Here is a 26,994-nt window from a genome sequence, read left to right as displayed (position 1 = left end):
GGATGCAGAACAAAATTTTCTTGTAATCCCAAAACAAGCCAGTATTAAGTTGTGAGCTCTCCACTCATTTAAACGGTAATAGCTACCAGCAATGTCCTGGATTTATTATGCTCAAAAGAGTTGCTGAAACTTTGGAATAGTGCAAGATAAACCCAACAATCTGCCAGGAGGATTTAATGCAAATGCCTCTAAGAAAGAAATAAACTAGGCTGAAGAGCTTTTGTAAACAACCACTTCATAAAAAGCTGAGAACTGACAAATAACTTGAGAATTCTCAATAAAAGGCATTCTGAAATAAGGCCCGACTAGCACATTTCGGGGGACTTTATCTCCCTCTTCTATTAAGTACAATAAAAGCTCTTTGATAACATCCTTCTGAGCAACCTGAACCATGAAATTGCTCATCTAGGGACTTCACTGTAGAGGAGTCAGTGGGTGGATGAACTTATTCAAAGAATATGCTCTAGTTTCTACATCTTTGTAAGAAATAAAATTGAGACTACTTGCAACGATCTTGGTAAATACATTTAATCGTGTTTTCTGTTCCCTTCCTCTTGTAGCACAAACAAGTCAAGAGCTCCACAAAGTCTTGTATTTCAAAGCTATCACTAAAACTAGATTATTAAACACTGGTTTCTCCATTTACGTGGATATCACTATTTTATTATATTTATTGGTTTCTTCATGAAAAATTAAGCAATTAGATAATGACAAACACTATTTCAAATATCTGATTAAGAGATACAGAATATACTGAACAGCTCTACTACTTTTATTAGTATGTGCCAAACCACACCTTTAAGAAATGTAACTTATATTGACTTGAGAGAGGAGACTGGTACTTACTTTACAAGCTCTCGTCCCTCTGATCCAACCAAATATTCAACTAGCCACTGACAAGCATCAAAACTTTTAGAAAGCAACGCATCAATGGTGGCAATCCATTCTTCCGTATCAATCCTGTAATGAAGCAGAGACAGAAGGATAAGTAAAACAGCAGAATTTCATATCTGACTTTTTCGTGTCTGATAATCAATATCTTGTGTTTCTAGAGCAGGGGTGGACAAACATTTTGGCCCGAGGGCCACATCTGAGTGGGGAAATTGCCTGCAGGGCCATGACTGTAGGGCTGGGAGAGGGGGTTGGGGAGGGGGTGTGGTGTGCAGGAAGGGGCTCAGGGCAATGGGTTTGGGCAGAGGAGGGGTGCGGGGTGTATGAGGGGGCTCAGGAAAGGGGGTTGAGTGCAGGAGAGGGTGTGGGAGGGGGCTCATGGCAGGGATGCAGGGAGGAGTGTGGGAGGGGGCTGGGGTGCAGGCTCCCTGCCTGCCCTGGCCCCGCACCGCTCCCGGAAGCAGCCGGCACCACCTCCCTGCAGCCCCTGGAGGAGGGGGGCAGAGAGCTCTGTGTGCTGCCCTCCCCTGTGGATACCTTACCCGAAGCTTCCATTGGTTCCCCGTGGCCAATGGGAGCTTTGGGGGAGGTACCCACAGGCGAGGGCAGCACGCAGAGCCCTCCGCCCCCAGAGACGTGGTGCTCGGCCGCTTCCAGGAGCGGCGCGGGGCCCATGGCGCCACGGGGGTGGCAATCCCGCGGGCCAGATCCAAAGCCCTGACAGGTCGGATCCAGCCCACAGGTCGTAGTTTGCCCACCCCTGGTCTAGAGGTAGTTATCGTTCTGCTGTGCAGCTTTCAGGGCAGCAGGACCCGACTTGTCAATCAAAGGGGAGTGGTTTGACTCCTTTTTCTGGGGAGCTACTGCTTCCACCACTGAAAAATATCTTAAGAATTTAACAAGATACAGTAACTCAGACCCTCTCTCTCTTTGTTTCACCTGTCTACAGCATATAAAGGACCCATGTCTTGATATGAATTGAAAACATGTTGGATAGCACAAGACAAAGTAGCAAGACACTTAAGAAAAAAATCATCCATCACATTTTACTGTCTCAAATCCAGCTTAGCCATTCCTGCACTGAGATCCAAAAAGTGGCTTTTAACATTATTCATAAACTCTGCAATATTCAGGAAAAAGTAAGTATTTATTTAAAACTAAAATACCAGGATTTAGAGTTCTTATTTCTCACTTCAGAATACACGCTAATTAAAGCTTTGACCATTTTACTTGTATTTAAATCCTTTCTACCCCCCACAACGATGTTATGGGTGACACCCACAGAAATGGACAACTGCGGGAGAAAGAAGTTGTCAAGTTTCCCTCCTTGGATTTTTTGTGTGTTGTGCAAATTCCATTTCTATTTGGAATCCCCCAGCTGGAGAGTATTGCTGTGCTGGTGAATATCAACAGGATTTGTGGAGTCAAGAGGCTTAAATGCAATAATTCAAAAAGTTACAGGATTTACAAGCCAGCAAGTCTCATCGGGTATGCCCATAGAGCACTAAAATGAATCCTTACCTGAGTTTTTTCTTGGTTCGTAAATAGGTTTGGAAGAGGAACTGGACTGCTAGCTGTAAGCTCACCTTTGCCATACATGGGTAATAGGGGTGTTTTAGCTTAGTCTGAAAGAAATAACACATTCACTCCAGTCCAGTAGTACCACTTTTCTGTTCATATTTGTAAAGAATCAGTAAACATAGCAAAATACTGTTTTTAAAGTTTTGCTTCCTTTGGAGGCACATTGGCAGGCCCCAAATTTTACCTACACTGAAATGAAGACTCTCCAGCTCAGAATACAAGAGGATTCTAAAACTAGGGCTATACCTTTGCTAAAATATGAACTAGCTTGCTGAAAAACCCACCCAACCCAGGAGGCTGGTTTGTTTACTGTTTCATTGTTGTGAGTAGACAGGACTGTATGAGCTCTAGGACTCTGGAGTGCATCTATCAGAGTTTCTAGGCTTGTAAATAATGTCCCTTACAAGTTGAAAGCATTGTTTTACAGAAAGCTCCAGGAACTAGAAAAAGAACGATACGAAGGTGACTAATTTCAATTGTGATCCACCCTTCATAAAGAAAGGGAATGCTAACCAGCCAGAGCTTAGCAACTTGCATCCCTGTCATACAATTTTTTAATTACGGAAATTTAAATCATTTTTTGTACATTTTACTGCAGCCTGATGACAACTGTTTCCATGATCAGGAACAGGAAGATAGCATCAGCTTTTAACTAGATGCTGTCACTAGGAAACGTAATTGGAGATATTGAATAGTTTAAACAAGAATTCCATTAATCCACCCAGCTATTTTTCTTCTGACTGGGGCCCAAACAACCTTATGTATGCCTTCCTGTCCAATATTATAGCACCCAAGGATTAAAATCTTGCTACTTACAGCATTCAGAGAAGCTAACGACAGAACAAAACTGAAATAGTCACTACTGTACACATCTCTATTCTTCATAAATTTCAGATTTTCATCTCTCACCATCTGTAAAGGAAAAGTGGTTATTGTTAGTAATGAACGGCAAGAAACCATTACATCCTCCCAGGTTACAGTGCTCACATTAACATTCCAATCCTACCTACTCCGGAGGGATCGGGAGTGTTTGGCACATGGTCATGCAACTAACTTATTTGTGCTCCGAGGTCACTGTATTGCTTTGGGGAAGTTAGTACTGAGAAATTTCCATAAAGGCAATTATTTTCTCCCAAAATATGGTGAAGAATCACACTGGCAGAGTGAGAATAATTTACCCACTTGCCCAGCAAAAGATAGCTTGTGGTTTTGTTTGTATTTAGGAATGTTACAAGACTATGTGCCAAGAAAATGAAAGCTTAGGATCACTAACGTGCTACACAAGTTATTGGAACATAAAATCAGCAGGTTCAACAAAGAGTCACGATAACAGTCATGAATGCAGAGTTCCCCCCAAGCAAGTTTCACTAGAAGCCTCACAATAAGTTTAAAACAAGTTCTGTTTTCTGTGACATGTTTTAAACGCCATGCTACACTGTAAATCCTCCTGTACTCCACTGCTTAAACTGTCACCAATTCTCCCTCCATTGGCTTCCTATCTTACCAAGCCAACTTCAAAGCCCTCATAGGCAGAGGTAACATTTGTATATCTGAGCTTGTCTCCTTCTCTGTGTTTTGGTTTCTCCCATTCTCCTCACCTTACTGTTCTCACACTTTGCTCCAAAAATAAGGACAGCTAGCTAGAATTCCTGTTTATCTGCCAAATATCTTCTCTGTTCTTCTTCACACTCACTTCGAGGACTCCATCCTTTCTGCTCTCAATCATCTCTTCTCTCCCCCTTATATACATGGATTTTAATGTTCATTTAGATTGTTTTAAACTAAAAATTCTTCAAGGCAGGGAATCTGTCAATGTTTTTGAAATATATTGTGTAAAAGTACTGTGCTGTACAATTAGTTATTAGCATTGGATTGACGGCTATAGGAACGAGTCAAACAGTCCTGAAACATTTTCCAACAAATTTGTTTTCAACAAATCTATTTCTACATTAAGGTCAGCTTCAAAATAATGTATTTCACCTGCTATGCCTAATAAATTAATTGACGGAAGCAGCATTCAGTCCCTATTTTTGGAGTTCTTTACCTGATATATTCGTACAGGCATTTTCTCTACAAAGAGTCCTTTCTTCTCTCCTTTTCTGACCAGCTTAGTCAAGATGGAGAGACGGTCATTGTTGGGTCTGTGTGGTCGAGGTGATGACTGGGGTGAAATTTCTGGAGAAGATGGAGCAGATCTAAGAGACAGACAAGTTTAATGCTGATAATTGAATCCTGAGATAATCTTGCAAGGCAATTTTCAATATACCAACAGGAAAATGTCATCTTAATAAAGTGTTTTGATCCTTATCTCCATATATTTTTGGAGGCTGTTGGAGTCAGTGTCAGACCTCTCACTACAACAGTGGTGGGAGCATGAAAGTTACACATGGAAGCAATAAAAAAGTACTCATTAAGAGCCTTAAAAAAATAGGGCAGACAGCATGCTCCTTTGGGGGACAGGAATTATCCTATTCTTAGTTTTGTCTATGGTATCTAGATATCATGGAATCAGAAATGCCTCAGATAGGAGGATAAACTTACAGCGAAAGATCCTCAGCTTCTTGCCGTACAACGCTGACTCGACTTTTCTTTGGTAAGACTGGAGAGTTCTGATCCGAGACTCTCTGGTAAAACAGCATGTAGGCATTCCAGTACCGCCGACGCACGTCTGGATAAGGGTTAGCTTTAAGGAAAAATGAGGTTCAAGTCAGTCTTTGTAGGTATAACTAGCCTTATAATCCCTACAAGGGAAACATAAAACTCAATAGACAATTCATGCAAAAGTTAAGCTATATAAAGTAATTTTAACCATTTTAATCCCAGTCTACTCTGAGGGAAGTGAGCACATAAGGCATGGGGCTACAGGGAATTTGGTTCAATAAGTATTATTCAACCCTCTCTCAATAAACAGTGAAAGCATTCCTCAGTAATGTGGAAAACTTTATGAAAAGTTGCTTAAGAAGGTTTCCTAGTCAAATGTAACTGAAGACATTCTAATTCTAGTCACTCGGAGTCAAAGTGTTAATCCTAGTATGTTTGGATAAAATTTACTTAATTCTAACTCTGCAGTGAATTAGTATGAAACAAAGCCGTTATTCATTAAGTCTGTACTTATTACTTACACTGATCATATACTTTTGGTCTATACTCTCCACCAAAACATTCATATTCCAAGGTTTCATCAGTTAACTCAAATTCTTCAACAACCGTGTCATTGAATTTATACCATTTTCCTTTTCCACATCCCCTATGGTCAAACACAACAGAAAAGGTGAAAGAAGTTACAAGATAGGTTTGAGTGCCTTAAATTAAAAACAATTCTCTAGCAATGAAATTCCTGAGATTGGGTCTGCTTTGATGGTGAACAAGAAGGGCTTAAAACAATTCTTAAAGTTACAAAAATCACTTTAATGAAAAGGTGTGATTTAAAAATCAAAAGCATGAAACATGTCATCTAATGTTCAGACATCACTGAAAGCCCCAATCTTGCAAGCCTGCATGGAACCCTAATGGGTATGTCTACACTGCATCTCAGAAAGAGCCTTCCAGCTTGGTTAGACAGACTTCTCATAGCAGGACTCACCGTAGCACACTAAAAATAGCCGTATAGACCCTGCCCCTCCCCACCCAGGCTTGAGAGTCCCAGCTGTAATGTCAAAGCAATGTCTACACAACTATTTTTAGCACACTAGCATAAGTCTGTCTACCCTGGCTGGGCGGCTTGCGCCCAGATGCAGTGTAGACCCACCCAATGACATTAACTGGGGTAGCTTACAGGATTGGACCTTAGTTCACACTAGATTTTCAACTTTTTCCAGAAGCGCTTACGTTTTTTCAGTAGCTCGCGTCTTTGTTGGTAGCTTTAAAGGACTCACTACGTTTAACAAGGAACCTGGGATGTTCCTTTTAAAACAAGTCATCTTCAGACCCAGTTGCTTTGGTCCTAACCCACTAACGTGTGTGATCATTGTCATTTGTTACCTCCTGTCCTTTATAAAGGAATAATAGTGCCCTGCATGTGCTTGGCCACTGTGCACAATCACACCAACAAGCTCGTAGTTTTCTGTAGGGGCAACTTTTTTTCGTGGGGATCCTCCACCTCCTTGATCTGTACTTCTTCCATTGTCACCAACTTCTGAAGAGGAATCTTGTCGAGCCATTCCTGAAACTGTGTAGGGTTCCATGTTCAACATCCAGGGAAACTGTTCAAAAGCGAACATCTTGGATTAAACTAAGACACCATCTGGTATGTTACCAGCTTGCTGTCGTCGTATAAAAACACAAAGACTTACTCATAAATGCCTTATACACTGGAAATAGCTAATGAAAGTGTTGTGCTTTCGCCTTTTATCCGCACAATGTATAAGCTAGGCAGCATTTCTTTAAGAAGCAGGTTTTTGCTCTTGCTTTCCAGGCCATAAAGGACTTGGAAGTAAAGTGGAAACAACAAACTCAGCCCTTGAAAAGCTCCACAGGGAGCTACAAACATTATCACTGCAGAGAAGATCACTGTATAATGGTCTTTGAAAAAATGCTTTTTTTGAGGAAGGGGATGAAGGGAAAAATGGGAATTCAAGAGGAGCCCCAGGGGCGGGGGAGAATATAGAGCAGTTCTCTTACCCTTATTTGTTCATCATATTTAATGGAGCGGCCACTCTCCCAATCAAATCCAAATCTCATCAGGTGGATCACCAAAACACTGGGCAGAGCTTTAATGCAGGTGCGCTTCACTGTAGTTCTCTTAAAGAGAGAAGAAAGTCACCTGTCTAGATACTCATTATAAAACATTGTACAATTCCTGTCTAGTCTAAATGATTTTTAAAGAATAACGTCCCAAAATTGTACACACAGTGCCAGATGAAAGTAAGAAACACACACAAGCAATGAGCGATGTGTACAGAACCCACGGAGACTGGGTTATTTACACCTTTAGAAAAAACATCTTATACTATCCAGTCGCTCATCTGAGTGTTATACAAAACTCAAGTCATAGGGGATGGAACTTGATGTTTGGTTAGGGCTATAGATTTGGATTTAATCTTGTGATCATGAATGAAAGATACTGTTCCCTCATATGCCATATGAAATCTTTCTTCCTACATCCACGTAGAAAACAAGGAAATATTAAGGCTACACTTCACTTATGTCGTTAAAACTTTTGTTGGTCAGGGGTGTGAAAAACACACACACCCTGCCCAACAAAAGTTGAAATGGCAAAAAGCACCGGTGTGGACAATGCTGAGTCAGCTTGAGACACTCTCCCGCCACCGAAGCTACCACCCAACATTGGGGGTGGTTTTATTTTGTCGGCAGGAGAGTTCTCTCCTGGTGACAAAGAGCAGCTACCCTGCTTACCTTACAACGGCAAGATTTTAGCGGCACAGTGTACACACAGAGCCTAAGTCATAGTGTGTATTTTAATCTCTCCTCACAAAAGTAAAATACCTTTTCTTTGCATTTCTCACAGTAGTATGCGTTACTTCCCTCCAGAACTTCTCCTCTAACAAACTGATCCAATGAAATTTCCAGACTTTGACATGAAGTGACTCCTAGATTGAGCGCCATGAAGGCTTCTTCGCGTTCGTACCTAGATTCAAGAGGGGGGTGGGGGGGGTGGGGACATTAAAATATTAGAGAACGAAGCAAAACATATCTAACTTAGACATGTCCTCCTAGGTAGAATCTTCAATTGTTAGAGCAAAGGCTGTAAATCAAGAAATATGTGCTTTATTCCCAGCTCTGCTACTGGCTTGCTAAGTGATCACAGACAAGTAATAATCTGCTTATCAGTTTTCATAAAGATAAACAGCCACTTCTGGAAAGTATAACTCATATAAAGAGGATCAACTCTCAAAGTAGTTACAATTTCTGGTCAGAGCTTTCTTCACTTTTGTTGAGATTTCAGCTGCTGATTAGGATTAATTTTCTTACACCTACCTGACTTTACAAGAGAGCCATGATTTAGAATTATTTTCTATTTGATCTGTTATAAGTGGCCATCAACTGGTTACAGGGTTCCTGCTCTCATTTTCAGCTTCTATTTCGGAGCCACTAATTAGAAAAAAAGTGTGATGACCAATATAAGGAATTATGAAAGCCTTAGAATTTTAGCTTGGGAATGCTAGATTTTTCCTATAATAGGTGCTGGAAGCGTTTTAGTCATCAGCTGTTTACAAAGTACCATTTTGCTCTATTTTTTAAAACTGGAGACCTCACATGGTACTGTACAACTAGGTGAGAAGGTTCCAAATTTGCTCACGTAACATTAATATATGAGCAATTTTAAACAGGAAGGAAAAGTGGTCCTGAATTCTGAGCCAGTAGGACACAGGCATAGGAAATTATGTTGTACAGGGCAAGCGGTCAGTGAATATTAAAGGGATTTGCAATACTAAGATTACAATAGAGTTGAAAAAGTTTATTCCTCCTCCCACATCTGTTACTTTAAGAAGCAGAAGTAAACTCCATGATGTAGGGACGCCTCACACCACCTAGTTACTTACCTGTGAGGACAGTCCTTACAGATCTTCTGATCTGAGTAGATACCCTGAAAAGTATTCTTAAATATTTGGTCTCGTCCTATTTTCTGTTGAAGATAGAAAGTTAAAGTATCAGTTGGATATTTTTGTAATGTACAAAGAGCAGCATCCTGAATTTAGTCCGTTGTTTTATCTATTACATAAAATACCCTGTGCTAATGCAATGTTAAGGTCACAAATACAAAAGCAGAAACTACAGAAGTTAACTCATCACAATGTTAACTTACTCACACCGTGTAAAGAGTACTTCATATATACACCCCCCCACTTGATTTTTAGTGTTTCATACAAGCTATATCACCAAGATGCATCTCTTCAAAAATTTGAAAAGCAAGTCTGTTTAAATTAAGATTAGAGATAGTCTTCTATTTTAATCCCCATTTCATCACTCCCCCTCCCCATCTTACTTTGCCAGTGCTAAATCAATCCTCCTAAAATGCAGCATGTGTAATTTGATGCCACATTAGAGTTTTTTCACAAAAGTTTAAGGCAAATAGGAACAGGCATTTGGGAAGTGAGGTTTTGAAGTCTAAAAGATTGATTTCACATGAAAGATTAGTTTTTTAACTGTTGTTCTTTGAGATGGGTTGCTCACGTTCATTCCATTGTAGGTGTGTGTGCTCGCCACATGCACCAGTGCCAGGAATTTTTTCCTCACTGGTATCTGTAGGGGACCAGCTCTGTCGTCCTCTGGAGTGGCATGCGTGTGTGCCGGTCTGAGGCGCACTGCCGGTCCCCTGCCTCTCTCAATTCCTTCTTGCCGGAACTCTGACAGAGGGGAAGGAGGGTGGGTCATTGAACGGACATAAGCAACACATCTTGAAGAACACCAGTTATGAAAGGTTAGTAGCCGTTTTGTCTTCTTCGAGTGATTGCTCAAGTCCATTCCATTGTAGGTGGTTCCCAAACAGTACCTCTGGAGGCGGGCAGGCAGTTCATAGATGGGTCAATTGCAACACAGCTCTGCCAAATCCAGCATCATCTCTGGCCTGCTGGGTAATGGTGTAATGCATGGGGAACGAGTGTACCGAAGACCATGTCGCAGCCCTGAACCAGGGACATGCACCAGGAAGACAGCCAAAGATGCCTGAGCCCTAGTCAAGTTAGCTTTCACTATGGGTGGAGGCACAGCCTGTGCCAACTTGTAATAAGTGCGGATAAAGGTGGTAATCCAGTTTGAAATCCTCTGAGAGGACACCGAAAGGCCCTTCATCCTTTCAGCGATCACAAAAAAAGAGCTGAGTTGATCTACCGAAGGTCTTAGTGCGCTCCAAGTAGAAAGCCAGGGCACGTCTGACATCTACAGCGTGCAGGCGCCTCTCCTCGGTCGCATGAGGCTTTGGACAGAACACTGTAAGGAAGACATCCTGGTTGACATGGAAGTGTTGGCCTTGGCGACGCCTATATCCCCTGGCTCTTTCTGCGGTACAGTTCCGCTTGCTGAGGTTTAAATCTCTTTCTAGCATGGGACGGGGTGTACAGACCCAGAGAGCAAAGAATGGCTCGAGTCTTTTAGGCTGTGTAATCTGCTGTCTGTCTGTCCAACAAAAAGGGCCGAGCCGTCAAACGGGAGGCCCTGGATGGACTGTTGGACCTTCACCAACAGACCGGATGACTGAAGCCATGACACCCTTTTCATAGCCACCGGGGAGGCCATCGCCCTGGCCGCAGAGTCTGCCGTGTCTGAGGCAGCCTGGAGAGAGTCTCTCACGATTGCCCTGCCCTCATATAGTATGGCATCGAGCTCCTGCTTACATCCTGTGGGAGCAAGTCAGCAAACTTGGCCGTGGACTGCCATACGCTGAAGTGATACCTGCCGAGCAGAGCCTACTGGTTTGCGATGCAAAGCTGTAGGTTGGCTGTAGAATAAATTTTCCTGCTGTAGTGATCAAGTCGCTTCGCATCTTTATTTTTTGGGGTCGAGCTGGGCTGCCCCTGCCTGTCGTGCTTGTTGGAAGTCGCAACCACTAGTGATCTGGGGCAGGGATGTGTATATAAGTACTCAAACCCCTTTGCAGGAACGGAGTATTTGCGCTCTGCCCTCTTAGAAATGGGGGGCAGGGATGACAGGGTCTGCCACAGGGCTTTTACGATTTTGACTATCCCATCATGCACGGGTAGAGCCATCTTTGCCGGGGCTGCTGCCACCAAGACATCAAACAGGGAGTCCGTGGATTCGGACATCTTCTCCACCTCCAATCCCAGGTTGACTGCCACCTGTTTAAACAGCTCCTGGTGGGCTCTGACATCATCCTGAGGCACACAGGCCTCCTACTGCCTCATCAGGTGGTGATGATGAGGCGGCCAGCTCAGGATGATGGGCGGGGTTCCACGTCCCCTGCCTGGGGAACCACAGCCACGGGAGGAAGGGTCTCTTGGGCCCCTTGGACCGATGAGACGTCTGAGCCTGGGGGCAGTTCAGACACCAAGGCCAAAGGTCTTTCTGACGCCCCTGAGATGGAGCGCTGGGCCTGAGGTCCGCCCGCCTGGGGCACTGCCAATGGGTTATAGATTTACCAGGGCCCAGGCCACTGACCCTGTGGCCACATGCTTGCAGGTTGGCTCTGGGAAGAACCTGCTTGCTGTGCAGGTGGCAGTTGGTCCCTGGGTGCCATCTACTCCTCGCTCTCAGAGCCCGAGGAGGAATGGTCTTCCTCTGGTGAGCACAGCGGCGTCACCATAGAGTAGGCTTCCCCACTACGTCTGGTGGTCTTGTGCCTGGCAATTGGGACCGCGCTGAGCCATGCCGCGTATCCGACGACACTGCTCATAGGCCTGGTAATAATCTGGAGAACAATGCCACCCGCTTCAGGAACAGCGCGCAGGCTCCAGTGACCGGAATTGGGAGTGCGAGGGATCGTCCACGATGCTCTGGCGAGTGGCGTCTGTGAACCAAGGATCGGTGCCTTTTGGGTGACTGCTGCCAGAGTTCTGGGGACTGGCAGCGTGCCTCTGTGGCCTGGTACCAGGGGTCCCGGTGACTGATGTGTGGATCCTGGAGCTCAGTGCCTGGAGCTCAGCGATTGCCAGGAACCTGCCGAGTAGTGGCTGTGGATCTGTGATTCAGGACACGGCGGTGGTTCTGGTGAGCTGGCTGGGGTACTGTGTCATGGGGGTGACTTCTGCAGGGGTGCCATTGAGGGCTTTCCCCTAGAAACAGGTGGGGTGGGAGGGATCCTTAGGCCTCTCTTCCTGAGGAGTAGGCAGCACCAGGAGGAGAAAGATATCTTTTGCTGCTTGAAAGGCTTCTGGGGCAGAGGGCACTGTGAGGTACCACGTACCTCTATCACTCCCTGGGGTAGGAGGCAGATTGCGGGGCGGACTAGGCCCAATAGGCGAGGCTGCCGTGTGGCTGCACTCTGGTGGCGACAAGATAGCCCGACTCGGGCCAGGGTGGTCATCTCCCTTATCCTTACGGGACCCTGGGGAATGCCCCCTCCTAGGGTGCTTCTTGTGCCTTTTGGCTGGTACCGGTGCAAGGACCATCACTGGGAGACAGCCGGTGCTGGGGCTACACTTCTTGTCGATGCCGAAGTACTCGGCACTGAGTCCAAATGTGCCGGCTCTGAGGCCGGTACAAGAGCAGACTCCATGAGGAGTGCATGGAGCCTGATGTCTCTCTCCTTTCTGGTCCAGGGCTTGAATCCTCTGCAGATACAGCACTTTTCACAAGTGTGGGACTCACCCAGACACTTCAAACAACTAAGATGCAGATTGCTGATTGGCATGGGCTTCTTGCAGGCTTGAAGCCTGGGGGTGGGCATGCCCCATCCCTGGATTAAGTCCCTCAGAGGACTATGAATAACTAAGTACACTAAAAGAACAGGAGTACTTGTGGCACCTTAGAGACTAACCAATTTATTAGAGCATAAGCTTTCGTGGGCTACTGCCCACTTCTTCGGATGCATATAGAGTGGAACATATATTGAGGAGATATATATATACACACACACACCATACAGAGAGCATGAACAGGTGGGAGTTGTCTTACCAACTCTGAGAGGCCAATTAAGTAAGAGAAAAAATTTTTTTGAAGTGATAATCAAGCTACCTCAGTACAGACAGTTTGATAAGAAGTGTGAGAATACTTAGGAACTGAAAACTATACAACTATTTACATAATAAAACTTCAAAGAACCACTGAAAGAGAAATTACTTGCTAGAACAAGGGGAGCGCTCCAGCACCGACACTGGTGGTAAGAAGGAACTGAGGGAGGGAAGGGGCCAGCAGTGCCCCTTATACCGGCCACTCCAGAGGGCACCAGAGCTGGTCCCCTACAGATATACCACTGAGGAGAAAAAAAAACAGTGCATGGGGCGAGCACACACCCCTACAATGGAATGGAAATGAACAATCACTCGAAGAACTGCAATGGCCTAGAAATTCCAGGTGTGGTTTATCTGAATGAAGAATGAGGTCTTCGATTAGTTGTGGTATTTTTTGGGTGGGGGCAGAGGGAGGTGGTGAGTTTATGGATGGAATTAAAGTAATTCCCGAACATATTATGGCTCCAATACAGATATAGCTGAGAGTTCCCCAAATCCAGACAGGGAGAGTCGGTTTATGAAGGCCTGGTACTTTTTGGCTACTGTAAAATGATAAGGTGGGCCATTGTGTAGACTAAAAACTGCTCTTTAAGACTGCTTTACAAACCTTCCCTCAAAGTAGGTCTCTTTCCATAACTTGGTGAGTGGAAGGCATGAATCCACACTTGGAGCATGAAAGAGAAGGGGCCTTTTATGGGTGTGGGAGGGTGAAGCAAGGTGCATGGGGAGATGTGGTTCATTTCTGGGAAACTTGCAAGCGCCATGGGAATGGATCTCACTGAGGAATTCTTAGCCAAAAGAAAATTCACAAGCCAAAACACTCCCATCTTAATAAAAGTTAAAGACATAAATATCTGTCAATAACTTTAGGGGAACACATACTGAGAATATTGGCCTTATCGGCCCTCAACATTAGAATGCCAGTAAACCAACAGTTAATGTCACCCAAACACACACTAGCCCCCAACTTTATCATTAACCAGAATCAATGGAAACAAAGATTTAATCCTAGTCTCAAACAATGCACATCTTCCTCATATCACTGAATCCAAAAGACAGGCATGATTTAACTGGCCTCACTGAGCCATCTGTATATTTTAAATAAAAATTCATCTGTGTTACATCAATACACCAGATTAATTTTCTGCCTTCTAAAAGCTCACATGCAGTCACCAGGAACAACATTTTTTTATGTCTCTTTCCCTACAATTGATCACAATTTGGAGAGTAGCTTGGGAACAACTTCCCCTCCAAAATACAATATTTATCAACATAATTGTTATATGATGGATTTAGAATAAATGCCATATTTTGGGCTATGAATCATGTGGGGCCTTGACTTAAAGTTTCATTACCAGGGATTTAAGTGGTGTGATCAAAGGTGTCATGTGAAGGACCTAGGGTGGCAGGAATTATATTTACTTTTCAAACATATGTAACCAAAGCAATTTTGGCCAGAATTCTGGACACCACAGGCAAATTACACAAAGAAACTGGTTTAGCAGATTTAAGATGCTAAAGCTACAAGTTATGAACTTCTCAGAGTCTATCAAAACCACGTTTCCCAAAAGCCCATCCAAAATGCAAGGTGCAATAGGTGTGCAGGGTGGAAGGTTGGCAGAGCAAAACTACAGTTCATTTTAAACCTCTGTATTTTGTTATCAAATATCAGTAAGATTTTGTTGCACTTGACTAAAATTGTTAAGAATGACACAGCAGTTCTTAACTTACTTTCCAAAGGTGCAGGGACAACCCCCCCCCCACCAAAAAACACAACAGAAACCCCCACACACTTCTACCTTGAGGTATTCATCCATCTGATCTATAAGGCTAGTAAAGAATTCATAAGCATCTTGTTGCTCTCGAACATAAAGTTCCTTATTCCACATCTTGAAGATCTATAAAGACCAAAAAGATAACCAGTTTTATAGCCACCACTGTAAAAGTAAAATGTACATGTTCATGGCTTCTACCTACCTTAAAAAGGATATTTATTAGTTTAAGACCAGACAGATGTTTAATTACTAGTAAGAATCATAAGTATTGACATGTTTCACCATGTCTGAATCCAAGTCCCACATATTAACTAACTAGGAAAATTATATAGGCTGAACAAAATGGAAATACCTTCCAAAAGTTCTCAGGTACATAATACTGCAATTTGCTTTCCATCAAATGGCCAAAGAGAGACTGAATTTGATAGAATACACTGTCATCTGGATTGTCCATATCATCGTCGATTGAAAGCAATGCCTTGGGGGGGAAAATAACCATCTGTAACATGACTTATTTGCAAAAATATCACATAAGAATTTAAATTAATAATTCTGTTACTACTGCGTGTTTAAACAAGGCACAAGTGTTCCTAGAAGACAAAACTGAGTTTGTGAATAAAAACTTGCATTTTAGATAAAACTTGCAGCGTTAAACAATAGATTCATTTAAAAAATTCCTTTTTAAAAACTAATTTTGATATTATAACCTATCATTTCTCTTAAGAATTTCCATGTCCTGAGCCATTCAGCATATTTCAACACTCCAAGTTTTTATACGCAATAGGAATGTATTTTGGGACTTGAATGAGTTTACGGTAGAACTAATTAAATATTTGTAAAATAATTTGACTAATTTTGCAGTGTTTGACAAATATTTGACTAAAAACCCTTTTCTTTACTCAGCGCTGATTTGTAGTAAAATCGAAGTATGGGTTGGTAGAAAGCATGTGTCAGAAATTAGAAGTTAAGTTTACCTCAGGGAGACCTGGCTGCATGTATAGCTGCTGGAAGACTGCGTTCATGTAACAAGTAGCACCACCATTCTTCAGCCCCACAAATCCTGAAGTGGATCGACTATCCACAGGTGGAAGATACTTATGGGAAAATTGACATTTCTCTGTATCAGTCGATTATAGAAAGTATGGACTCCAATAGCTTCACATTATTATTATTATAATATAGGCAGTTATAAAAAGGTATGCTAGCTGTCAAACAACGTTTTTATACATTTCACTGAGATCTGGGCCAAATTTGTGAGAGCTATGCACACAAACTGTTGTATTTGGCTGTACAGCCAAGATTGAATATAAGATACTAAGAACAGTCTACAAAGTCGTGTATCTTTTAAATCAAACCAGTCAGCGATTTTTAGGCAATAATTTTATTTATCAAGATGACAATTGCCTAATAGACTCAAACGTGTGCTTGCTCTTGGAAAGATCAATAGGTATGCATTAATTCAGATCTGATTATCATCACTTTAAAATGAAGGCCCTGGAACATTTGTGGTTGGAACAGGTAAGTGGCTAAAAACAGTATTTCAAATCACCCGGAATAATTTAAATTGCATCAAGGCATCTTACTTACATCAAACTCCTTGGTAAGTGCAGGGTCAGGCTGATGGTGCATAGAAAGTAGCTCTTTTGTAATAAGCTGAAGATTGGAAGGTGAGCTATCAGCCAACATCACTAGCACTTCATAAGCTGCTAATCGGCTATCCACTGTACTGCACCTAAAAAGAAAACCATAAGCGGGATCTATTTAGTAGGTAGTTAGACTCCATAATTTTAAATTCTGGCAAATCTTGTTAGTCAGATTGTGTAACCCACTTATAATTGCCAAAGGAAAACAAAATCAAAAGATGTTTAGAGACCCCTCAATAGTCTGATTCACAACTTGCTGTGAGAATTTTATTCCCTGGACCTGTACCAGTGAATGCTACTCATTTTGTGGGAAGAGATACATTTGTGCTGAAGGTCAAAAAAAAGACACCGCGAGACACCAACGGTGCATGCGCGTCCCATCTGGGCACTGCTACCGAAGATCTCCGATCAATGGCGCCGGGGCGCACCGACACCTGAAGTGGAGCACCCACAGGGACATCTTCCCATAGTGATGAATATTCTTCAGGCTAGAGGATTCCCCACCACCTCTAGGCCAAGATACCATGCCCACTGGGTACAGCTCTCTGCTGCATGTGAAGTTTGACAGGCAAATCCTTTGGGATTTAGAGATTAGTGGGAATTTAAATGCACACCGGAATTGGCAAGTTTTGGTACAGTCCTTTATCAAATGCACAAGTAGCTGATTATTAAAGTACTCCGATATAGCTGGAAAGTTGACCCATTGTACTAACCCCCATAGCTTACAGTTCCAGCCTGCAATCTAGCTAGGAAAGAACTCGTACAGTGTGAACAAAAATGCAAATTATTTTCTTTACTTTGGGTGAAAGTCCTGCTGACTGATGGCAGCACTGCCAGCTGGAGAATTGCTATTCAGGATAATCCTAGATGCTCGGAAGAGGAAATCATCTAATAATGGTTTAATCAAAGATGAACCTGTAAGAAAGCAAATCCACATTTAATGTTAAATATCTGCCGTATTGCTACAAAGACAGTCAAATCTTGTCCATATCAAGAAAGCCTCCTGTTTAGAATGTCACCATGCTAACCATTCAGCAGCAGCAGGAACTATCCTATTTTCTTCATTACTGATTTTTCAAATCAGACACTAGTAACTATCAAAGGAAAATATGCTCAGAATTCCTAGATGTTGTAGCGGTGGTGAATCATAGAACATCAGGGTTGGAAGGGACCTCAGGAGGTCATCTAGTCCAACCCCCTGCTCAAAGCAGGACCAATTCCCAACTAAATCATCCCAGCCAGGGCTTTGTCAAGCCGGGCCTTAAAAACCTCCAAGGAAGGAGACTCCACCACCTCCCTAGGTAACGCATTCCAGTGCTTCACCACCCTCCTAGTGAAATAGTGTTTCCTAATATCCAACCTGGACCTCCCTCACTGCAACTTGAGACCATTGCTCCTTGTTCTGTCATCTGCCACTACTGAGAACAGCCGAGCTCCAACCTCTTTGGAGCCCCCCCTTCAGGGTAGTTGAAAGCAGCTATCAAATCCCCCCCTCATTCTTCTCTTCTGGAGACTAAACAATCCCAGTTCCCTCAGCCTCTCCTCATAAGTCATGTGCTCCAGACCCCTAATCATTTTTGTTGCCTTCCGTTGGACTCTTTCCAATTTTTCCACATCCTTCTTGTAGTGTGGGGCCCAAAACTGGACACAGTATTCCAGATGAAGCAGCAACAAAAACTATATGCAGCCACAATATTGTTATTCCCCTGTAAATTCCCTCCACACAGACCATGGCAGAGAAAAATGTCTTTAAATAATTCACTACAAAACCCAAACCAAATCCAAACAACCTGCAATGAAGAACATGGCTACTAACCCAGGTAAGTTACTTCTCCCGGTACAAAATAGCTTCATAAAGCTATGTCTGCACTTACGGTGGTGTGTAAAATACAAACACTGTATGCCCAGCTAGCATGGATATAAACAGCAGTGTAGAAGGGAAAGCATAGCTTTGGTGAGTAGAGTGCCCTAAACATTCGAACCCCAAGGGTATACATACACGTGCTCTCTACATGCCAAAGCAGTGACTAAAACATCCACACCGCTCTTTTTTGCGGCATAGCGTCCTGCTGCAGAGCCTTTCCCCACCACAGGGAAAGGCTCCAGCAGTGGAGAGAGGCTTTGACTATTCCCCGCTGCCAGAGCCTTTCACTGAGGCATGAAGCTACACACTGTAGGGACAAGTGTGGGTGGAGATTGCCTTTCACTGCTGTGTGTAGCTACATGTGTAGAGCTTGTACTCTACATGCCATTGTAAGCATAGATTTGCCAAAGACACTATCTACTTCTTTATTAAACAAAACCAGACATCTTCAAGTGATAAAGAGATCAAACTCAAATTGGTTTATGTACTTTGGCACACAAAAGGATACTTACCGAGCATTTCCTTTTCAGCCCCACACAGTGAAAGAAGAGTCTTAATGAGCCTCAAGTGTCCTGCTAATAAAATGTTGTCAGCTTCACTGGTCTCACACTCAGCTGTGCGGTTGGGTTCAAAGTTATCCAGCCAAGTGATCTCATCTTCTAACATGGCAGCTGGGCTGACCTTTAACTGCTCCATTTCAGAAGCTACGGAATAAACAGAGAAAATTAACATTACAGACATGAATTTAAACACTGACAGACAATCTCTTTCCAAAAATTTCACAGCTTTGATCAACAACAACGGATATGGCACATTACATTTCATGTCAACAGCAAGCATTTAGTTATGCAGCTAATTAAAAAGCTCATGAAACCGCAGCTCACCATCAACTTACTGATGTTCATTGTAAATTGGTCAAAAGAAATGTAGCGCATGAAAGGGAGGGGAAATGTACATATCTGTACAACTACAGGTATTACATAACCACATGTAAAAAAAGGTGAAATAAGAAGTCTAAGTCTTTAAGGTGAGCATTTTTAAATGTGCATGCCTAAAGTTAAACATGTAAATTCATAGTTAGGCACCTAAACTGAAGTTCCACAGGTGCTCAGTACCTCTGAAAACCAGGCCACACAGGGAGGCAGCCAAGTCAAAAGCCAAGTGTCACTACATGACAAGATGGGGGAGGGATATTAGGGGCAATAGGCAAGAAGTAATTCTGCAGAAAGGGAGAGAATCTTAAATTGAAAAACAAACATTAAAATCTACAAACAAAAATAGAGTATTAAGCCAGGGTAGAGGCAATATGAGTTGAGAAGGGTGAACCATTTTCTAAAAAGCACAAATATAAAAGCTTGCGTTGCCCCCATTCCCTGACTTCTCAGTGTCTTGTCTACTTAGACTGTAAGCTCTCAAGGGCATGGACTTGTCTTACATGTCTAAGTGCCTAGAACACTTCTGGTTGTTATATAAATGTCATATTAGAGTTCTCATTCCAACCTGGAACACATACTTACAAGTGAGATCATCCAGTAACTGGCATCTCAGGTCAAAATACTCTGTACACTGGGATAAGAGCCTAAAACAAAGATGAGTAATTACAAATGGGAAGAGGGCTTTTAAATAAGTCTAAACCTTAGAGCATTTGCTTAAACATGTACAATTCATCCACCCAATCATACCACTGTTATAGATCTACATATTTTATACCTCCACATGCACACCACTGTAACTTCTAAGCCGATTTCTTCATAGCAGCCACTTTTTGAATTTTGGACTGACAATTCAATTCCCCCCCACACACACCTCCCCCACCTCACAAAACTACATATTAGATGATCACGTACAGTTGATAGAAAGAGGATAAGATGCTTCAGGTTCTTAAGTTATTCTTTTTCTACCATGGTGGACATAGAATTTGTATTTCAAAATTAATGTTGAATTCAATTTCCCAACTAAAAAGCATTCTTCAGAAAAAAAAAATCAATGGAATGGATATCTTCAGTCTAATTAAAATGCAATGGGCAGGGATGGAATGTGTGAGGTCAGTGTCACAACGGATGGGTCCAGACTTAACATTCAAAGAACCAAACATCTTTGTTTAGCATTCAGTCTGGACTCTCCTGAATAACATTTCTTGCCATTGAACCTTGGATGGCTGGAAGCACATAGTGGCACCTCCATGCACCTGGGGCAGCATCCAGGGTCTGAAGGTTACACCCAAAGATACAAATGAATTGGACTCTAATGTTCACGGTCTACTGTAGACTGGAAACTTAAAAAAAAGTGACTGGTGCAGTATTAGTTGACTGCTAAAGTTACACCTTCTTCAAAACTTCAAAGATTTTGAAAATCCTTAAGGCAAAAAGCCTTTTTCTAAAACTTGTGAATTTTCCTCTCTGAACAACCATGCATGTAACTTGCCTCTGGTTGATTCCTCTCATGATGCTGGTTGGTGACCAAAGAGGCAGCTGGGCAGTGAGAATGACACTTAAGAGAAACTGGTTTGGTTTTTGTACATCTGGGTGAGTTGATGTGTCTGTCTGACTAAGGGTATATAATTGGTCACAGGCAACGCGACGAATCTGAAACAAAAGCATTGTAAGTACTCTATATTTCATGTTCCCCAAGGTACACTTACTTTGATTAGAAATCTATACCAGAAATACAAGTTAGAATCGGAAAGCCATAATAGACTGTGGGACCCACAGAGTGTGGCTTTTTGTCCCCCTGTGGTGGCAACACCATGTCAAGTTGTCTATAAATTTGCTACTGCTTCTGAGCTAATGGCCCTGGTCCGTCAGCTTAAGCAGCAGAGACTTGTGCTTTTAGATCCATAAGTTTGTTTCAACCCTTGCAGATGATCCTTTCAGGGAGTCATTACAAAGCATACCATCCCATATGTAATTCTTTCACATCGCAAGTTAAGCAGCACTGGATATGAATCAATAATAGAATGAGAGATGTCTAAAGAGCCAGCGAGTGCTGTAGAAGCAATGTTGGCAATTTGATAGATGGCATTCTCCCCCCGCCCCCCAGTCAGAACTGAGCCAATGATCTAACACAGCATGTGAAGATAGACGAGATGCTTTCTTTTGGCTAAGATGTTAAAGCAAGATCCTAAACACTTGTTGTCTTTAAGCCCTGTGGCACTATTCATAGATAAGGACGCTGGTCAAATTCCAACTGGAGTAACTTGACCTACTAAACTCCCCATAGAGTTTAATTGTTCTGTTAAAGAATAATAGAATACCATTTATTTAAATATTTTTGGATGTCTTCTACATTTTCAAATATATGGATTTCAATTTACAACACAGAATGTAAAGTGTACATTGCTCACTTTCTATTTATTACAAATATCTGAACTGAAAAAAAAAAAACCAAAATAGTATTTTTCAATTCACCTCATACAAGTACTGCTGTGCAATCTCTTTATCACAAAAGTTGAACTTACAAATGTAGAATTATGTACAAAAATAACTGCATTCATAAATAAAACAATGTAAAACTTTAAAGCCCACAAGTCCACTCAGTCCTACTTCTTGTTCAGCCAATCGCTCAGACAAACAAGTTTGTTTATATTTGCAGGAAATAATGCTGCCCGGTTCTTTTTTTACAATGTTACCTGAAAGTGAGAACAGGCATTTGCATAGCACTGTTTTAGCTGGCATCGCAAGGTATTTATGTCCCAGATGCGGTAAAGATTCATATGTCCCTTCATGCTTCACCCACCATTCCAGAGGACATGCTTCCATGCTGATGACGGGTTCTGCTCGATAATGATCCAAAGCAGTGTGGACTGACACACATTCATTTTCATCATCTGAGTCAGATGCCACTAGCAGAAGATTGATTTTCTTTTTTGGTGGTTCGGGTTCGGGTTCTGGAGTTTCCGCATCTGACTGTTGCTGTTTTAAGACTTCTGAAAACATGCTCCACTCCTTGGTCCTCTCAGATTTTGGAAGGCACTTCAGATCCTTAAACCTTGGGTTGAGTGCTGTAGCTACTTTTAGAAATCTCACATTGGTACCTTCTTTGCGTTTTGTCAAATCTGCAGTGAACGTGTTCTTAAAATGAACATGTGCTGGGTCATCATCCGAGACTGCCATAACATGAAATATATGGCAGAATGCAGGTAAAACAGAGCAGGAGACATACAATTCTCCCCCAAGGAGTTCAGTCACAAATTTAATTAATGCATTTTTTAACGAGCGTCATCGGCATGGAAGTATGTCCTCTGGAATGGTGGCCAAAGTGTGATGGGACACATGAATGTTTAGTATCCCTGGCACATAAATACCTAGCAATGCTGGCTACAAAAGTGTCATGCAAATGCCTGTTCTCATTTTCAGGTGACATTGTAAATAAGAAGTGGGTAACATTATCTCTCATAAATGTAAGCAAACTTGTTTGTCTTAGCCACTGGCTGAACAAGAAGTAGGACTGAGTGGACTTGTAGGCTCTAAAGTTTTACAATGTTTTGTTTTTGAGTGCAGTTATGTAACCAAAAACTTGAAAATCAAATATTTGAAAATGTAGAAGAACATCCAAAATATCTAATAAATTTCAACTGGTATTCTATTGTTTAACAGTGTGATCAAAACTGCGATTAATTTTTTTAATCACAATTTATTTTTTTTGAGTTAAATCACGTGAGTTAATTGCAAGTAATCGACAGTCCTAGTATCAATACAACATTAAGATTGCAAAGTCAAGCATCTAAACGCCAAGAAACCCCAAATGTTTATAGTTGCTCCTGCAGTGTTCACTTGCCCATGGTGGACATGCTATATATTTTGCAACATATTAATAAAAAGTAACAAGAAGTGTAAACAGACAAACTACCAATCCTAAAATATACAGCATGTGCTATGTCACCAAATTAGTGACTCTCAGAATATCCAAACTTTTGAGGGCTTGCTCTCAATCACACAGAAAAACTAATGCTAGGAGGCTTTTGCACTTAGCTGTATGTTTCAGAGGTTTGGGTGAGCACTTAAGAATTCATATGCTTCTCCAAACCTCTTTGAATCACAGAATACCAGGGTTGGAAGGGACCTCAGGAGGTCATCTAGTCCTTCGGCTGGAAAGATAAAAGGAACAGCCCTTTGTGAGATTCTCAGTCCTGACTGGGAGAGTGATAGCGTTAGCCTTCAGACCTCCCCAAAACTGGGTTATTCAAACTAGTCAGCATAGCCTTACTTTCAACTAACATTGGTGTGACACAGTGTCAGGAGACTTAGCCCAAGCACTTGGTAAACATCCCCACATGGGGAAAATTAGGGAGATAACTGGTTAATTACTGAACAATTAGCCAATTAACAAGGTGGCTCAGCTCATCAGCTGAGGACATCTAGAAGAGAGACAAGAAGAGTAGCGGGAAGGAAGAGCTAGAGAAGCCCAAGTTCTCAGGGAGGTGAGATCTCTCCCCATCTCACCCTGTGCCTAGGGAAAGTGTAAGAACTTTGAGCTGTGGGGAACTTGTTCAGTTTTATTCACACAGTAAATAAAGCACTTGGTGCTGAACTTTCCACAAATCCCCTGTGAAGATTGTTTGCAGAGAAGAATCCAGGGTAAGGGAACACTGCCCTGTGACAACTAGTCATAGATGAAGCAAACAAATCAAGATTATACTCACAGTATGACATAATACTATAAAAAAAAAGTTTAATTTTTAACTGAGACAGGGATTAATACTGCAATCAGTGATGTCTGATTGAGTAATATACAGAACATATTACTCAGATACCAAAAGTGCTGAAATGAATATTTTTATCTGAGCCCAGTAATGTAAACAAGATGTTATATTTCAGTGGGACCCTCAGTGAATGACTTAGAAATCTTAATTACAGCCACTCACGTCAGGACTTGGTGATCCAAGTAGAATGTCAATGATGAAGTCAGCAACACAAGGCAAGCTGTAGAAAGATCCTAAAAAAATGAAACAATCCCAGTCAGTGTTTTTTTGCCAACGAAACTTGTTAAAAATATAAACAAATAATTAATAAAGTATCACTAGAACAAAAATGCATCTCGCCAATACCAAGGATGAGAGATATGTGGGTATGGAAAAATCTTCTTACACCTTGATTTCTCCCCTTCCATAGATTGTGGATTTTTAATATAAATATGACAATTCCCCTTTTCTCCCCAGTAAAGGTTTCAGACTCTCTGTATGTGAAGGCACAAGTGCTAGTGAAGTGATTTACTAGCCCTGTGGTTGAATTTATAGCTAGACAAACAGTAACATCAGCAGAAGCGATTACTTCAAAGCAAAGCTGTAACCATTTTGATGCTAACATTAAAGCCTTGTCTTCACTTACCGGAGGGTCCGGCGGCACGCAATCGATGTTCTGGGATCGATCCCGGAAGTGCTCGCAGTCGGCGCCGGTACTCCAGCTCGCCGAGAGGAGTACGCGGCATCGACGGGGGAGCCTTCCTGCCGCGTCTGGACCACGGTAAGTTCGGACTAAGGTACTTCGAATTCAGCTACGTTATTAACGTAGCTGAATTTGCGTACCTTAGTCCAAAGTAGGGACTTAGTGGGGACCAGGCCTAAGTAAACTTGCCCAAAACACACAGTTCATTAAAGCCATGATTCAGCAAGGTACCTGAGCACATAAGCAATTCCACTAATACAAGTATCTTGCTGAATCAAAGCCTAGGAAACATAACCCCTGCACCCCTGTAAACTATGTTTCTTGCACTGCTGCAGTTTATTTCAGAAATGAATCCTGCGGGAGATTTCAGTGTAAAAAACGTTAACCTGCAATAAAAAATTAACAAAGAAAATAATAATAGCCAATAAGTAATGCAGCACGTCTACACCAGCAAAACACTTGTGGTAATTGATTAATAAAGTATACGATCCCAACATTTCAGTTTCATTTGCTCTCATCATAGATGCCCCTCAAAGAAATACTGAAAGAATATTGTTTATCATCCCCAAAGCACTAGTTCTATAGTGAAGTTACATAATGTAATTAAGTTGTATTTGCAAATTGAGATGCTTCAATAAGAGCAAAATTCAGTAAGGAGGAAAGCACAAAATGTATAAATTCATCTTCAAAACCTGACTCCCCACTAATTACATTATACTGAAATTAAATTATACTGAATTAATAAGAGTCTACTCCATACCCAACTGCTGACTGCGTAACTGTAGGCACGTAACAAGTAGAGACAAGGCCTCTCCAGCAATCAGAGCATCTTTGGTGGATACAGACTGCTGTCTCACACAGATTCCGGCGTGGAGTGCTGTTGGCTCTCCTTCACTTCCTGAGCTACAATTGCTTCCTGCATTAGATTAGAAACGACAAATGTAATAATCAGTTGTGGTTTTTAAAGCTTTTCTGATCAACGTTTCTCTTCTAAAAAGTACTTTTTTAAAGTACTTGTAAGAATACAGCAAGTACAGTAGATTTAAGTAGCAATTTAGAAGGAGTTCATCTTCTAAGAACTCCAGAAGTCTTACACTCAACTTACTCCAGTTGTGTATTTTGTTTAGACTAAATGATGCAGTCTCAACTATGAGTGACATACCTGAGCTGCTAAGTCTGTTTCGAATCCCAGCAGGAAATAAAGTGTTACTTTCTTTTATCGGTTGACTGCTCCCCACTAGGTCAAGTCGTCCTGCAGCAGCAGCCCAAGAAAGTCGCATGAAGCAAGCCACCGTAGACGTGAAATCATTTATCTCCATTGTCTGAAGGAACAGGAAAAAGTGGTTACTTTTGCCACACCCAATAGTCTCCTTTACCACGAGGAAAGGAGGAACCACAAGGTCTTTCCATTCAGTTTTGGTCCTTGCTCGTTATCGGTGCCATGACACAAGGACGTTTTGCTTATATGAAACAGTGGTTAATATGGCTTATTGAAAGCCAGCCAGCACTGTCTTTGAAACAGAAAGAAGAGTCACTACAGAAAGACTCCCCTCCTTCCATCTGGAGCTAAACATGCTAACTTCATCCTGGTAGGAAAGCACCAACTGAATCTTAAATTGAGGTCCTATACATGTTAGCACATTGTGCTAGCTATAGATCACAGCCCATGCAATTTCTTTCAATCTGACAATAGGAAAATGGGTCAAGTTATTCCTTTTATAGCAGTGTGTTTTAGTACGTGGCCTCTCCCAACAGATTAATCACTAGGAAATTCTGAATCTTTCAGAGACACGTTGTAGTTAAAAATAAAAGTCAGGGTGAGATTTGGGGGAGGGGGGAAAGGACCTGGATTGTCTCCTAAGCTTTGAGATGAGACCTGTGCATGGAGAACCAGTTTCACAGCACTACTTATGTTAAACTCCAGAAACTAAGAGCAAGTTTCACCTTTCACTCTACAGCACACTGCTATATCTTCAAGACTGTCAAACCTTCTCTTACTTGTATTGCAACCCGTGCTGCAGGTATAATCTCTTCAACCCTAATGGAGGACCTGTCAGAAACTGACAACTGTCGGTAGGATGACTTCTCAGGTGTTCCACAAATGGACATCTGCCTGCTAGCCTGCCGGCTCACATTACGGAATGGGCGTGAGGACAGCGCTTCTACCCCATCTTTGAGGATATCTTCATCTAGTAAGGAAGGAAGTGTTTGGCCAACAAGTAAGAACCTAAACACACAAAGAAAAGAGTCAGGTTCATTTTTGAATATTGG

General features: G+C 42.0%; 1 protein-coding gene across 1 annotated transcript in view; it reads right to left on the bottom strand.

The window, feature by feature from the left end:
* Positions 1-26,994, bottom strand: part of USP24 (ubiquitin specific peptidase 24) — a 106,863-nt gene that overhangs the window by 20,801 nt on the left and 59,068 nt on the right. The window contains exons 33-54 of the mRNA XM_054036574.1: positions 26,722-26,950; positions 25,886-26,045; positions 25,484-25,639; positions 24,204-24,274; positions 20,765-20,925; positions 19,858-19,919; positions 18,853-19,044; positions 17,274-17,391; positions 16,421-16,565; positions 15,808-15,927; positions 15,186-15,311; positions 14,858-14,956; positions 8,976-9,058; positions 7,918-8,059; positions 7,093-7,212; positions 6,454-6,674; positions 5,595-5,719; positions 5,014-5,155; positions 4,517-4,667; positions 3,289-3,384; positions 2,413-2,516; positions 847-960 (exon numbers count right to left, since the gene is read on the bottom strand). Of these exons, the coding sequence (XP_053892549.1) occupies positions 847-960; positions 2,413-2,516; positions 3,289-3,384; positions 4,517-4,667; positions 5,014-5,155; positions 5,595-5,719; positions 6,454-6,674; positions 7,093-7,212; positions 7,918-8,059; positions 8,976-9,058; positions 14,858-14,956; positions 15,186-15,311; positions 15,808-15,927; positions 16,421-16,565; positions 17,274-17,391; positions 18,853-19,044; positions 19,858-19,919; positions 20,765-20,925; positions 24,204-24,274; positions 25,484-25,639; positions 25,886-26,045; positions 26,722-26,950 (2,937 nt within the window). The remainder of the gene's footprint in view (positions 1-846; positions 961-2,412; positions 2,517-3,288; positions 3,385-4,516; positions 4,668-5,013; positions 5,156-5,594; positions 5,720-6,453; positions 6,675-7,092; positions 7,213-7,917; positions 8,060-8,975; positions 9,059-14,857; positions 14,957-15,185; positions 15,312-15,807; positions 15,928-16,420; positions 16,566-17,273; positions 17,392-18,852; positions 19,045-19,857; positions 19,920-20,764; positions 20,926-24,203; positions 24,275-25,483; positions 25,640-25,885; positions 26,046-26,721; positions 26,951-26,994) is intronic.

Source organism: Malaclemys terrapin, chromosome 8, assembly GCF_027887155.1.
Source record: "Malaclemys terrapin pileata isolate rMalTer1 chromosome 8, rMalTer1.hap1, whole genome shotgun sequence".
NCBI classification, from domain to species: domain Eukaryota; kingdom Metazoa; phylum Chordata; order Testudines; family Emydidae; genus Malaclemys; species Malaclemys terrapin.
This window is presented reverse-complemented; position numbering and strand designations above follow the sequence as displayed.